This window comes from Rhipicephalus microplus, unplaced genomic scaffold (assembly GCF_043290135.1).
Source record: "Rhipicephalus microplus isolate Deutch F79 unplaced genomic scaffold, USDA_Rmic scaffold_140, whole genome shotgun sequence".
Taxonomy (NCBI): domain Eukaryota; kingdom Metazoa; phylum Arthropoda; class Arachnida; order Ixodida; family Ixodidae; genus Rhipicephalus; species Rhipicephalus microplus.
The window spans coordinates 400,487-413,981 of NW_027464711.1; the positions used below are offsets into that span (position 1 = coordinate 400,487).

The 13,495-nt window shown below is 43.8% G+C and overlaps 1 protein-coding gene across 6 annotated transcripts in view; it reads right to left on the minus strand.

Moving 5' to 3' along the window:
* Positions 1-13,495, minus strand: part of kis (chromodomain helicase DNA binding protein kismet) — a 228,849-nt gene that overhangs the window by 65,035 nt on the left and 150,319 nt on the right. For 4 of the 6 annotated variants that reach the window (XM_075885418.1, XM_037427719.2, XM_075885417.1 and 1 more), the window contains 6 exons: positions 12,387-13,010; positions 10,725-11,095; positions 8,429-8,587; positions 3,125-3,565; positions 2,966-3,035; positions 824-1,605 (listed from right to left, as the gene is read on the minus strand). In XM_075885418.1, coding sequence (XP_075741533.1) covers positions 824-1,605; positions 2,966-3,035; positions 3,125-3,565; positions 8,429-8,587; positions 10,725-11,095; positions 12,387-13,010 — 2,447 coding nt within the window. The remainder of the gene's footprint in view (positions 1-823; positions 1,606-2,965; positions 3,036-3,124; positions 3,566-8,428; positions 8,588-10,724; positions 11,096-12,386; positions 13,011-13,495) is intronic. The other 2 variants (XM_075885419.1, XM_037427720.2) reach the window with 1 other exon arrangement.

A 13,495-nucleotide genomic window follows, 5' to 3' on the forward strand; every position in this document is an offset into this window, starting at 1 on the left:
GCAGCAGTGGATGTGCCTGGCTCTGCAAAAGCGGTTCATGTTGCGGCATGCCAGCGCACTGCTGCTGAAATACCAAATTCCAGACCTCTCAACAACAAGTTTGTCTCTTAAGAAACATGACCTTGTAAAGGCTGTAAGAACTGTTGTGCCGCATAGAACAATTTGTTATGGCACTGGAGAGAATCACTGTCCATCTTTTGACCCTTTCAAATTTGCGCCTAGATATTTACATACTAGCCACTCGCAGCGCTGCTTTCGGCACAGCAGAAAGACATTGCTTTTTCATGTGGCAAAAAACTTTGTCCAAAGCTGCTCAAACACATAAAATGGTCTTCCATTGGCTTGGAAGGATAAAACAGGTAGACTTCAGGCAAGTCTTGCAGATGGCTTTCTTGAAGGGCCAGTTGGTGCGTGATACTGAGGAGAACAGCGCAAAAAACGGGATGGAGAAAGATTGAACACGCGACACAGAAAGACTGAACACACGACACAGGAACACAGCGCCTGTGTCGTGTGTTCAATCTTTCTCCATCCCGTTTTTTTTTTTTTTATTGTTCCCCTCAGCATCAGGTCTTGCAGCTTCCACCTGCTATGAGCACTAGTGCAAATGAAGACTATTAGAGTTCTATCTACTATTGAACAATGTCACGACTTTAGTTAGCAACAAAAGTATCATCTCACAATTCCCTGGGCTTCTTCTTACTACAACAAACATCAAACAGCTGCTGTTTCTGTACAATAATGAGTGTGAAATATAGTTTTCTTCTTATGCTAGCCACACAGCCATCTTGTCTAGGCCTGCTACAGACACATGTACACATACCTTTCTGGCCAGCAGCCGCTCCAACTCCTTTTCATCTACATGCAGCTTTCCCCCTGACATAGGGAGCGCCATTGGTGTTGGTGGGGGCACAGCTGGGGCAGAGGTGGTTGAAGAGGCATCTGAATCGTCCCTCTCATCAGCACTCGATCCTGGCTGCTTATGCTCCTCACGCAGCTGCTGCTGCTTACGTGCTTGCAGGTTGAGGGCCAGGGCATCAATGCGGCTACCACCAGAACGCCGCCCTCGCCCACCTCCTCGCCCCCGATTGGCTGCCACGGCACCATTGAGCAGGGCCGATCGCACAGAGGGCACCATAGTAGCTGCTGCACATAAATTTGATGTGGCAGGCACTGAGCCTCCTGAGCTCAAGTCCATGGGTGGCTCCTCGGAAGGTGGGACCGGTGTGCTGGCCTTGGCAGGCGGCGGCGTGGGAGCAGCTTTGACTCGCAGATCGAGCATGCCCAGCGCACTGGCTGGTGGCCCTCCTCCCCGCACTGATGATGAACCTTGGTGAGCAGGTGGTGGCGGGGGAGGCTTGCTTGGCTCATCACGGTGTGCCGGCTGCGGTGTTGTTACTGTGGATGCAGTGACAACGGCAGTGACTGCTGAGGCCACCACACTGGCTGGTACACTTGGGGCCATAGTACTCATGGGTGCGGTAGCCGTGGCTAGAGTACTGGGCAGGCTGCTCGTGCTCGGTGGTGGAGGGGGTGCCAAAAACTGCTGGAGTTGCTTCAGTTGCTGCTGTTGCAAGTTATGGGACAGGAGTGCTCGTAGCTTGGCTGCACAAACACCCATAAAGATTTATGCTTAGTTTTTTTTTTTCTTTTTCGCTAGGTCACGCATTGCCTATAAATATTGCCAAAACTACCGTTATTTACTCGCGTAATACTTGCACTTGCCTAATTGTCACATTCCCTGCACTGCCCAACAAAACTTCGATTTATTTCATTTTCCACAAGTAATTATCGCACCCCAAAAAACTGCAGCAGTAATGCCCAACAAAACTTTGATTTATTTCATTTTCCACAAGTAATTATTTCACCACAAAAAACTGCAGCAGTAATGCCATCTGCTTCTTTCAACCACTAACGATGATCACGCACGACAGCCTGGCGCCTCCTCAGGGCCAGTCAACAGACTCCGACTTTTTTTTTACACCCCCCAAACAAGCTCGCACATCTTTCCTACGCGTAACTAACCTCTTTCAATACGCAGTGACGCCAACTCGGCGATCTGCAACGTGACGCAGAACGCAACTCGTCGATTGGCCTAAAGCAGGTCTCAACAAACAGTAATGAAGTCAACGTCGCCTATCACCGAGTTGCCGTCTCTGCGCATGAAAGGAGGTTGGTCCGGCGTAGGGAAGATGCGCGAGCTTGTTGGGGGGTGTAAAGAAAAAAAAATTCGGAGCCTGTTTACTGGCTCTTTGAGCGTCATGCATACTATCTATGCACGGAGCCCCCAATCCAAGCCAAACGAAATTCGCAAGTCCATGTTGCGGTGTGTCAGTGCTAGTGGTGGTCGTCCGTGTAGCTTTGGTGTAGCGTACATAGTTGTGTTCATTCTGTGGTTACGCTATCAGCTGATACAGAAGCTATTGACAGCTGCTTTCCAGTTGAAAGTGATTGATCATGCACTATTTGTTTAGTCATTGGCAGGCACTTCAGAGTCGACAAATTTTGTGTTCACTACTGGCGACGGCAGCCCGAGCAACTGAAAGCCACCAAACAGAAACGTCAGGCCTTCCGTGAACCTAAGACTGGGAAATAACCGCCAGTTGAGGCAGCCCTTCTTGATTACGTCAAGGGTATTCTTGCTAAGACCCTTACACCCTATTTGCGAGTAGCTTCAGTGCCTGAAAATAAATCTTGCTTTATGTTAAACCTGAGGTTTCATTGTTAGGTCTTGGTTAGTACACCTCAAAGCTTGTAGTTACTTGCTAGTGTTAGAATCCCAATTCCAGACGCTTTGTTTTCTTTTTCGCTTAGTATGTTCTCAGAGAAAATTTTCCCCGCATAATTCTCACACCACCCCGCCAACTTTTTATTGGTTTTACCTAAAAGAAGTCCAAGAATTATGCAAGAAAATAAGAAAATACGGTAATGCACTTTACAATATCTGGTTCCAACTAATACTTACCTCTCTCTGCCTCTATTTCGAACCTTCGTCTCCTTCTTCTCCGCCTTGTGCCTATGAGCAAGTCATCGTTCTAGAACGAAAAAACAGATATCGGAATAAACATGACCACCTCAGCACAATAAACCTGAAGGTAGAAAGAATGCAGCATTAGCTACATACCGGCAATGGTGGGATAGGACTATGGCGACCAGCAGGCACAGACACAACTGGAGGCATTTCCACAGACGATGTAACAGTTGCAGCTGCAAAGCCAGCCACAGTGGCTGCCACATTTGGTGTCACAAGTGCTGGGGAAAGTCTTGAGGTCAGGTCAGGAAGGATAACCGGGGTAGCTGAAGGAGCAGGTGGTGGAGGAGGAGGGGGTGGTGGTGGTGGTGGTGGTGCAGGGTGCTGCTCTCGTATGATCACAGGAGAGGAAATGTGCTCAGGAGTGGCATGCAGGGTTTGTTCACAGCCAGATGCTACTGATGAGGCCACAGGTGATGATGGGCACTCAGTTGGAGTAGCTGGCAACAATGTGAAACCTTGACGAGGTACTGGCCATTCCTTTTTCTCCACAGCATGTACAATGTATTCCAACCGAATCTGAAGTACTTTGTCCTGGAACAGCAATGCAATATATTGTAATCTGGTTCATTAAGCAACATACTTTTGCCATTAGACTTCATTGCCTAATCAGGCTCCAACAACATTCCAATAAATCAGTAGGATTTTGATAACTGTTAACTTTAGGCTGACAAAACTTTATTTCCAGAAACGGAAAGTTCCTGCTTCGACAGCTGTGTAAAACGACATCAGCCTAGCTGTCAGAAATTGTTAAACACTGCATCCCATTTGTAGTTTAACCTCCACACATCATGCACTATTTAAAAACTGTGCTTTAATATTAAGCAGGATTTTTACCATTGAAGCCAGGACCAACAAAGAAAAAAAAATGCGTAAATCAATAAATATAGCTCTAGATACCCACAATCTACCAGATACAAAAATGAAATCTTCACTTAGTTGACATCGTCGTCACTTAATGTGAGAAGTGTCAGCATTCCAAATAGTGTCGCAACTTCCAGCTTCTGATTGCCATTTAACACTTGCAAGCGTGTGGTTGAGTGTTTACTATGCAGTGTGAGTTTTGTGTGTTCCAGCCAAGCCCCATAATGCCACAAAGGCAACACCAACAATGTGCTCAAAGGTGCTTACAGAGCCTAGTAAGAGCTGCTCATAGTCCAACAATGGCAACCCAATGATGCTGCCAGCTGAAGCAGAACTTTTGATAGTGTGCCAGAGGATGTGGCCTTCAATAGTTTAATTGAAGTGAAATAAATTTTGAATGTCTATGCTTTTGCTATAGTAGCAATAAAATGTAGAATAGTGTTACCTACAAGTTTTACAGTGACGTTTGCAGATATCCACTGCTGTGCATGACAACGCACTTCGCGGTGAATATCCTCAGTGTGCATCATGGTGTATTATATTGACGAAGTTAAAAATCCTACAAGTTTTACAGTGACGTTTGCGGATATCCACTGCTGTGCATGACTACGTCATCATCATCATCAGCCCGACTACGTCCACTGCAGGACAAAGGCCTCTCCCATGTTCCGCCAGTTAACCCAGTCCTGTGCTTGCTGCTGCCAGTTTATACCCGCAGACTTCTTAATCTCATCTGCCCACCTAACCTTCTGTCTCCCTTTAACCCGCTGGCCTTCTCTGGGAATCCAGTAAGTTACCCTTAATGACCAGCGGTTATCCTGTCTACGCACGCTACATGTACGGCTCATGTCCATTTCATCTTCTTGAATTCAGCTATGATATCCTCAACCCCCGTTTGTTCCCTAATCCACTCTGCTCTCTTCTTGTCTCTTAAGGTTACACCTACCATTTTTCTTTCCATTGCTCGCTGCGTCGTCCTCAATTTAGGCTGAACCCTCTTTGTAAGTCTCCAGGTTTCTGCTCCGTAGCTAAGTACCGGCAAGATACAGCTGTTATATACCTTCCTCTTGAGGGATAGTGGCAATCTACCTGTCATAATTTGAGAGTGCTTGCCAAATGTGCTCCACCCCATTCTTATTCTTCTAGTTACTTCAATCTCATGGTTTGGCTCCGCGGTTATTACCTGCCCTAAGTAGACATAGTCTTTTACAACTTGAAGTTCACTATTACTAGAGTCCTTTAATACCGTTCTGGTCACGAAACTTCTCCGTCACTCTATGGGAGAGCTTGATATGCTGCCAAGAGCGACCGCTATGCGGCGCAAGATGGGATAGGGGGGCCACCGCTCCGTTGCGCCCGGCCATTGCCCGGTGGAACGCATTGGCAGCGGCGGCAGCTCGAAGGCGTTGTGCAAAGGCAGCTCGCGGTATTCCTTCGAACAAAGTTTCTGCATCAGCGTCACGAGAACTTCAAGGGCCAGTTCTCCGCGGTCAAGGTCGACGGCATGAAAATTCGAAGGAGCAATGCCTAAGACGTGCTGTGTGATGGGCTGCAGCACCGGATACAGAAGAAACAAGGAAAAGGCGTTGCTCTTCTGTTTCCCCAGTAGCACCGAACTTCGGGAGAAATGTAGATTACATTTCTTCACACGCGAAAAAAAAAAAAAAAAGCCTCGCAGGCAATCGTGCGTGGTTCATGCCAAGCAAGTGGGGGGCGGAAGCCGTAGTGTCAAGCATAATGGTTGTGTATGTTCTCGGGCTGCAGCGTGCGCTGCTTCGTTTCCCGCCATCCCTTGATGCTCCAGGATCCAGGTGACGTAGGACAGAAAAAAAAAAACTTGACTGGTTCCCACCCCCCTCCCCTTACAAGGCACAGAGAGTGTAACATTACTGAATACAGTCATAATAGTTTCTAGTGCTTCTCTTCTCCAAGGTGTTGTTCTCTGTGTATTTTGTGTAAAAACATGCTTTCAAACTTGCTCCTCATTAAATGCACCTGATTGGAAGCTTCCATTCATAGGTACACACGTAAATACTAAGCAGCGTATCATTAGTACCAAATTTCCGATTTATGGCTTGCTTTAAATCGTAACCCTCCCCCCCCTCCCCCAAGCATAAAAAAGTATGGTATGGTACCTAGGTAGTGTGGTAAAGGTCGCCGAGCAGCTAGCACTGGCATCGAAAGGAACTTCCAGATTAGGCTGCTGTACTTCCCTTCCCGAAGAAATCGTGGGTTGTCGGCCGGTAATTAATGCTGCTCTAAGCAGTAAACATAAGGAAACGTCAAGAGACGGGTGTCTTGACTAAATTGCGTGTAAAAAAGGGATCACTCAGATGTTAGGCACGTGAAACTCGTGCTATTTCAAGAGGCACCCTTAATATCGAAGCGAGCGGTCGCAAAAGCGCTGAGCTGCTATAACCAAGACATCGAAAGTACCCGCGTCAAGAAAGCGATCGGCGCTCACAAACGTGTGCCCAGAACAACTGCGCATTTCGGTGCAGACTCAATTGAAAGATCTAGAATGTAACATCTAGCTCGACCATTCCTTTCATTCGATTACTTGGATAGCAGCGCGCGAGAGACGAGCCGTATATAAATCAATGCGATTGCCCCTGTCTAACCTAGTCGTGTTTTATTCCGTTCACCTTCCTCCCCGTATTTGCGGCACTGCCAGAATAGAGAGCTTTACTACCGCATAAACAGAATCACCTTTTGACCAGGCGCGAGCACGTTGTCGAGCAGATCCAGCAGTAGCTGCTCGCATCGGGAGCAATGAGCATCGTCTTTAAACACTGGCGAGCAACGACGTACTGCTTCGAGGCATCGTAAGTGCGCATATAATTGGGCTATTAGTTAATTCTTGATACAATGCGTTATCGCGCATGTTAAAACACTTTAAACGCGCTGCTATTTATAAGGTTGGTCCGCCGCTCTCAGGCAAACTACGCGTGCGTTTTTAAGTAAACAGCTTTCATTCGTTGTCGACACTGAATCACGTTTATACTGATCTAGTGGCATTGCTGCGTTCAGTGACGTTTAATAAAAGGTAACAGGAAGAACAGCACGCACATAATAACGTGGAAACGTCGGCAATAGTGCGCATTTAATCCCAGCACTGGTGGCGGCTTGTGGCCCCCTTACAACTGGTGGCGCCGCTAGCGGGATATTTTGTCCCTATATCAACCTTTGGGCGGAGTTTCGTGACCAGAAAGCATTGAAGGACTCTGCTATTACCTACCTCGAAGCGCTGCTCTTTTCCGAGGTTGTTGTACATTACTTTCGTTTTCTGCATGACTACGTACTTCGCGGTGAATATACTCAGTGTGCATCATGGTGTATTATACTAACAAAGTTAAAAATAGGTGCATCTTATACAGAAGTGCACCCATGTTATACTAAGTTGCAACTTAGAATGGCACAATTTTAGCCCAAACTACTGACATTCTATAGCAAATGATGGTTCCTGAATATGCTGTTCGATTATCATAGGCATAGAACAGTTGTTCTTTAACTGTGCACATACAGTAGACTCGCGATAATTCAAACTCTAATAATTCATACTTTTGGTTAATTCAAACAAAAATAAATTTTTTTGGTTCGCCCTCTATTTTTTCAATGTACTTAAAAGCCTCTTAAAGCTCCATCATTCGGTTAATTCATACTTTTTACGGTTTCATACCAAGTAATGTCTACTGCTTTTCCAATACTATTTAATAATTTGTGTGCTTATAGAATCCTTACAGTACAAGAAGGAAAAAGTAAGCACCTCAGGCTTTCAAGGAAAAAGGCTTTGCAAGTAAATAAATGTGTGAAACGAAGCGCACGCATGGTAAACCCTGATGCTTCTCAAAATCGTGATACAGAGCTTTGTGCTGAAGGCACATATAGCAAAGAAGCAGTTGGCAATCAACGATTTCTTTAAAAGGTTTGATCAGCAGTGAATGGCCGATAAACTTCTGGACTTTACATCACTGCTTTCTGTTCATTGCAAGTAGTTAGGGTTTAAAAACGCTTAAAAAGTTTTAAATCTGATGAAATCAATGCCCAATCATAATGTGTAGTGTCACCTTACCCACAATCATATATCTGAGAACTTTTCATAATTCAAACTCTTCAATAATTCAAACCGAATTCAGAGGTTCCTATGAGTTTGAATTAACGAGAGTCGACTGTACATAGTGTTTAGAGTCGATTTTCTCACGGTAAGAGCTGTTAATACGATTTGAATGTTTTAAAGCTTTCTCTGTTACTTCATGCTTCAAGCCAAAATAAGAAGTTGCTTTTTCGTATTTTTTTTTCAATACATCACAATGAACGACCATACCGACTCTCTGGAACTGGTTTAGTGCTCTACCCACTTCTTATGATGCACATTGGAAACTGCGCTAAGTGCTCGCCTCTAACATCCCATCATACCTACACAGCTAGACTCGCACTCACTGTCACCACTCTTTGAGTGCGATTCCTTAACTTGAACCTTATCGTTGAATATTTTGAAATAATGCATGCAAAACAAACAGATTCATAACTTACAACCATGCAAAACTGTAGATCTGGCATTACCTTAGGCCATCGAACTGGATTGCGAGTAGAGTGAGCCATGAAATGTACAACTTGAGGCTCTGTTCCGCCTTCTCCATCTAAGTTGAAACTCTCTTGGCTTAAAACGTCATCCTGCTGTGAATTTGTTTCCTGCATACCAAGACAATAATTTATGCCAGTCGGAACACGTTTAGTAAAAGCACTCGAATAATGCACGTAGCCTTCACTCAAAAATCAACAGCTAGTACAGTTTGTGGGCCGCCTGACATTGTCTTGGCCCTCTGAATATTGAGAATGTGAGGTCAAGTGTTCTTCCTCATTTACCAACTTTTGATTGCTGGAGATGCCTGACCTACCATCAGCCTTGAAAACGAACACTGGAATCGCTGTGACACGATGTCACGACAAGGACTCTCCTACTCTGCTGCCACTTTTCGCCCTTTTCTGCGCCTGTTGTGTGCCTGCTCTTTAGCCTATCGACTCCTCCCCGATGTCAATCTTTCAACGTACCCGATTAAAGGTTCCATAATTAGTGAAAGTTATTCAAGTTGAGAAAGATTTGATACTATAGCTTATGATAGGCAAATCCCCGTACGAATAGGACATTCACTGTCAAAATCGTGATGCAGGACAGCAAGCAGTCTCTTGATTTCACTGTGTACTTAAAAATATCCGTGCTATGAAAATATGCTAAGCAGTTCAATGCAACTAGGCATAAAAACTAAAACGTGTGGACCTAAGTATTAAAAATTAGATTAGGACGTTTTAGATTCATTAACTGCCTTGCGGTTTACCATGAAAGTTACGTCTGTCTATGCAAAAAGACTAGGTCATTTGACAAAATGGCACTTTCTCCAACAGGAGACTTCACATTCATCTGTCAAAAAACAATAATATGACCGCAGAGCAACGATTTCAGAAATGCTGCGATGTCCGTTTACTCGGATCCTATGCACAGATCTTTTCTCGACAGTCACCAGGGATTATGTAGTTGTAAACCCTAATCTGCGTGAAATATTGGTCCCATCTACGACCGCATCACAAAGGGTATGTTAACCTCAGGTGCAGGCACTGCAGATATCAGCATGCCATGGTCGAAATGAACAATTTCGATGGTACACTCAGCTAGTGATGTGACCTGCATTGCCTCACTGAAGCGACGACAGGTCTCGCATGTCATGTCTACCTATAGGTTGATGCTCAAGGATGATCAACTGAAAGAAAAACCAGTGTATGAGGTAGCTATCGAAAGTGGTACTTACAAGCGTACAGCAGCAACAATGCTGCTGCAACAATCTGACGGCAACAAGAGTTTTAGCACTTAACCTCAATCACACATAACTAACAGGCTCCCAGCAACACATTTGAGAAGAAAAACGCGAAGCCAAAGTTATTGTGTCAGTACGCCTTTAAACTATGTTTTGACTTTTATTGTGTTGATATTTCACGACATAATGTCATGATTTAACATTGTTTTGATCATCAACGGCACTGGCTGTTACACTGAAATAAAATACATACATATATATATATATATATATATATTTTTTTTTTTCAAAGACCAAGGTGGGGGGGGGGGGGTTCCCACTGCACCTTGGTCCTTGACCCTCTACCAGTTCATTTTTTTTTTTTTTCAAAGACCAAGGTGGGGGGTTCCACCGCACCTTGGTCCTTGAACCTTTACCCGTTCATTATGCGAGTGGGTCAATATGGTAAGCACTGGTATTTAAAATAACTTATAGAGGCCCCAGAACACTTTTTTCAAATAATTACAAAATTATATTATTAAAATTGGGTCGTTATTGCATGCTAGAGGCAACCTTCTTTCACTCCTTGCATCTCTACTAACGATCTGCAAGCTGCACAAGGGTGGAAGGCCTGAAAATTGCATCAGAATGTATTATAACACTTGGCCCCATCTTGCAGTGTGCCACTGACAACAGCTACACTGCATTTTAAAGATTGAATCCGCTCTATGCCTACAGCCACTGCTGGACCACATGCAGAAGCCGTTCTGGCGCAGCATGGCACAAGAGATGCACTTCAGTTGACAGGCCTTGTGGTATGCGAAAAGATTATCACATGAGCAGTTTAGGCCTTTATACATAAAAAATAAATCGCACAATCACAAATGCTAAAATGCACTAGCTACCCAAGCATTTAGTTTTAAAGTGTGTGTATGTGTACATGCGAGCATGTATGTACATACACACACATGTACGCACACACACATACACACAGAAACAATGCAAACTAGCACTGCTTCTAACACCATAGTAACACATACCTGAGATTCTTCGGTCAACTGAGGAGTGAGAACACGGAATGGTGGAAATCCCGAGAGAGGCATTTTTGTGCCACTAGGAACGATTTCTACAGGATCTTGCTCTGTATCAGTCTTCTCAACATCAGTCTTTGAATTGTCATCATCTATTATAGGGGGTGGAGGCACAAGTCCTGACATTGACATCTCCATTGGCGTGCACCCCAGAGACGCAGACGAAGCTTCCTGTACAGTAGAGTTGTCAAACGAGGCAGGCTGCTCCTGTTGGTTCTCCTCAGTAGTACCTGTTTTCTGGAGTTCATCTTTGGCTTCATCGTCATTTATTTCCAGCGACTTTCCTTCTGTTGTTTCCCTAGTGCTGGGCTCCGAGAGAACTGCAAGCAGAATGTACAACACAAATGAAAAAAACAGAGACAGAAATAGCACAAACAAAAAGTCAGAATTCTTTAAGCTTCATTTAATATAAAATTTCTAAACAAGTTCACCAAAGAAATCTTAATCGAAGCGTAGCCACATGCTGAGTTCCTGTAGGATTTTTGACGAACAGTGGTAGTCTTCAACATCAATGCTCTCCGGACAAAAGCCAATGATGAAAATTGTGATACTCCGAATGTGCAGAGCTTCAGTATTGCATGGTAACCCTTTTGAATGCCTTTATTGTGCTGTTTCTAGAAAAAACCAAAATGTAGGCCAAACTTTTCTTCATAGATCTGTGGAAAAAAAAATCGGCCCCAGTCCATTGTGCCAATTAATGGCAGAAAAGCTACGAGAGCCTGGAAGCTATAGGCGAGTATAGTCATGCTACTCAAATCCCATCTCTAGCCTTCCCTTGTTAGCCGTTGCTCTACGAATGAGATATAGAGTGGCCACTTTTTCAGTTTTTTAATTGTTCTCCTGTATATCTAAGTTTCATGCTGCTCTTTTACTTGACTTTTCTGTAAAAATGAGTGGAAACCAACAACAGCTCACACAACGTTCAAGAGAAAATGCGATCGAGCTTAAAAAACATCTGATACAAGTGTGCCCAGAAGCAAGATGTCTTAACATGCAGGATATAAAAGAATGTTGTGGAGTCTGACCAAGAGCTGTGTTTAAGATCGCTTTCTGTGGCCTCGGAGTGAATCGGAGTAATATCCCTGTCACACAGCCACTCCCGAACACTATTAAACTCCTTAGCCCATTAGACAGTTCAACAGAGATAAACTTACGACACTGCAATTTTGTGATCTTGGGACAGAAGCAACAAAGGGCCCAATTAGACGCAGCTGTGCCTACGTCTGCATGCAAGATTTCACGTTTAATCAGGATAAAAATATTATTGATCATACATATTATAAAAACTATAATTTATTGAAATCATAGTGGAATAAAATGTTTTGACTTCCACCATGGAAGGGTGTATAGCAAGCACATGGGCAGTAATGCTTCTACTTGGATATGATTTCAGTGCAAATTGGTCATTCAGTTGGTGCTTCTAAATCAATTAAAATGATTGGTAACTTCATACAACCTCTAAAATTAATTATGCCAGAGTCATTACTGAAGTGAAATTCCCACGTCTGGTCTTTGCACTGCCCGCAACTCTACAAATTTTCTAGCAGCTCTCATAACTGCATAAAAAGCACTGCTCTTACTAATCATCATGTTCAGCATACAATGACTCACCTTTATCAGGTTCTTTTTCCATTTCAGAAACAAAGTCTATGCCCTCCTTTTCTTCACTTTTCTTTGGTTCTTCTAAAGGCAGCTCACCCAGTTTGACAGCCTCCTCCTTTTTGCTGCCTTCTAGAAGTGCCTGTTTTAAAGCCCAATTTTCAGAAGGTTTATCAGATACAGGTGCCACCTCATTTATGTCATTGCTTTTCACAGCTTGAACAGGTTCCTCGTCAATACTGCCTTTCATACAATTATCTTCATGTTTAGAAGATTTCTGGCTTAGCTCTTCCTTGTCCGACATCTCACATTCCTGAAGAGAAACTTTGGGTGAGCAGGCTTCTTCAGACTTTGCGTTTATAGCTTCTGATGGGACCGTATCCTCGTCATGCTTCTTAGCCACTTTTAATACACTTTCCTCCCCAGGGGTAGACTTCTCAGCTTCAACAGGAGTTTCAGGGGCAGGCTTTTCATTTTCACACGAATTGTTGACCTTTGTATCAATGAACTGAGGAAGAACAGCATTTTCATCCTTGGATGGAGGAGGAACAACAGTATCTTGAGCAGCGATCTCTGGACAAACTTCTAGGTCATTGTCAACAGATGATTTTAAAATGGTTGGCATTGTAGCATCCACTAGAAAAATGAGAAAAAGCTGTTAGATAAAGAAAAAATAATTCACACAGAAACAAGTAGTACATATTGCATATTGAGTAGGCAAGAGATGATACAGACGAACCCCGAAACAACAAAGCTGATAGAATGCAGAAAAAAATTTGTTAAACAAAAATTTCGTTGTAGTGAAAAAAAATTTGAACTGAGCTAGCAAAACAAAGAAACCTTTATTCCCAAAATTCAAGAAGTGTCGGCTGTTTCTTTTTCTTTCCCAGCAGCATCATGACGAGATTCTCACACATGCATAGCAATACGATGTCGAAAAGCACGCTAAAACAACAGCCACAATGGCTTTCGTGAATTAACCAACACTAGCACCAACATGCTAACACCAGCAGCCATCACAAGATATCCGAAAACACTGAGATGGAGGCACGGCATCATGGAGCGGTGATTAATGCCTTATTCTAAGCTATTCTTCTTATCCACTTGTCATTGCTGGCTGA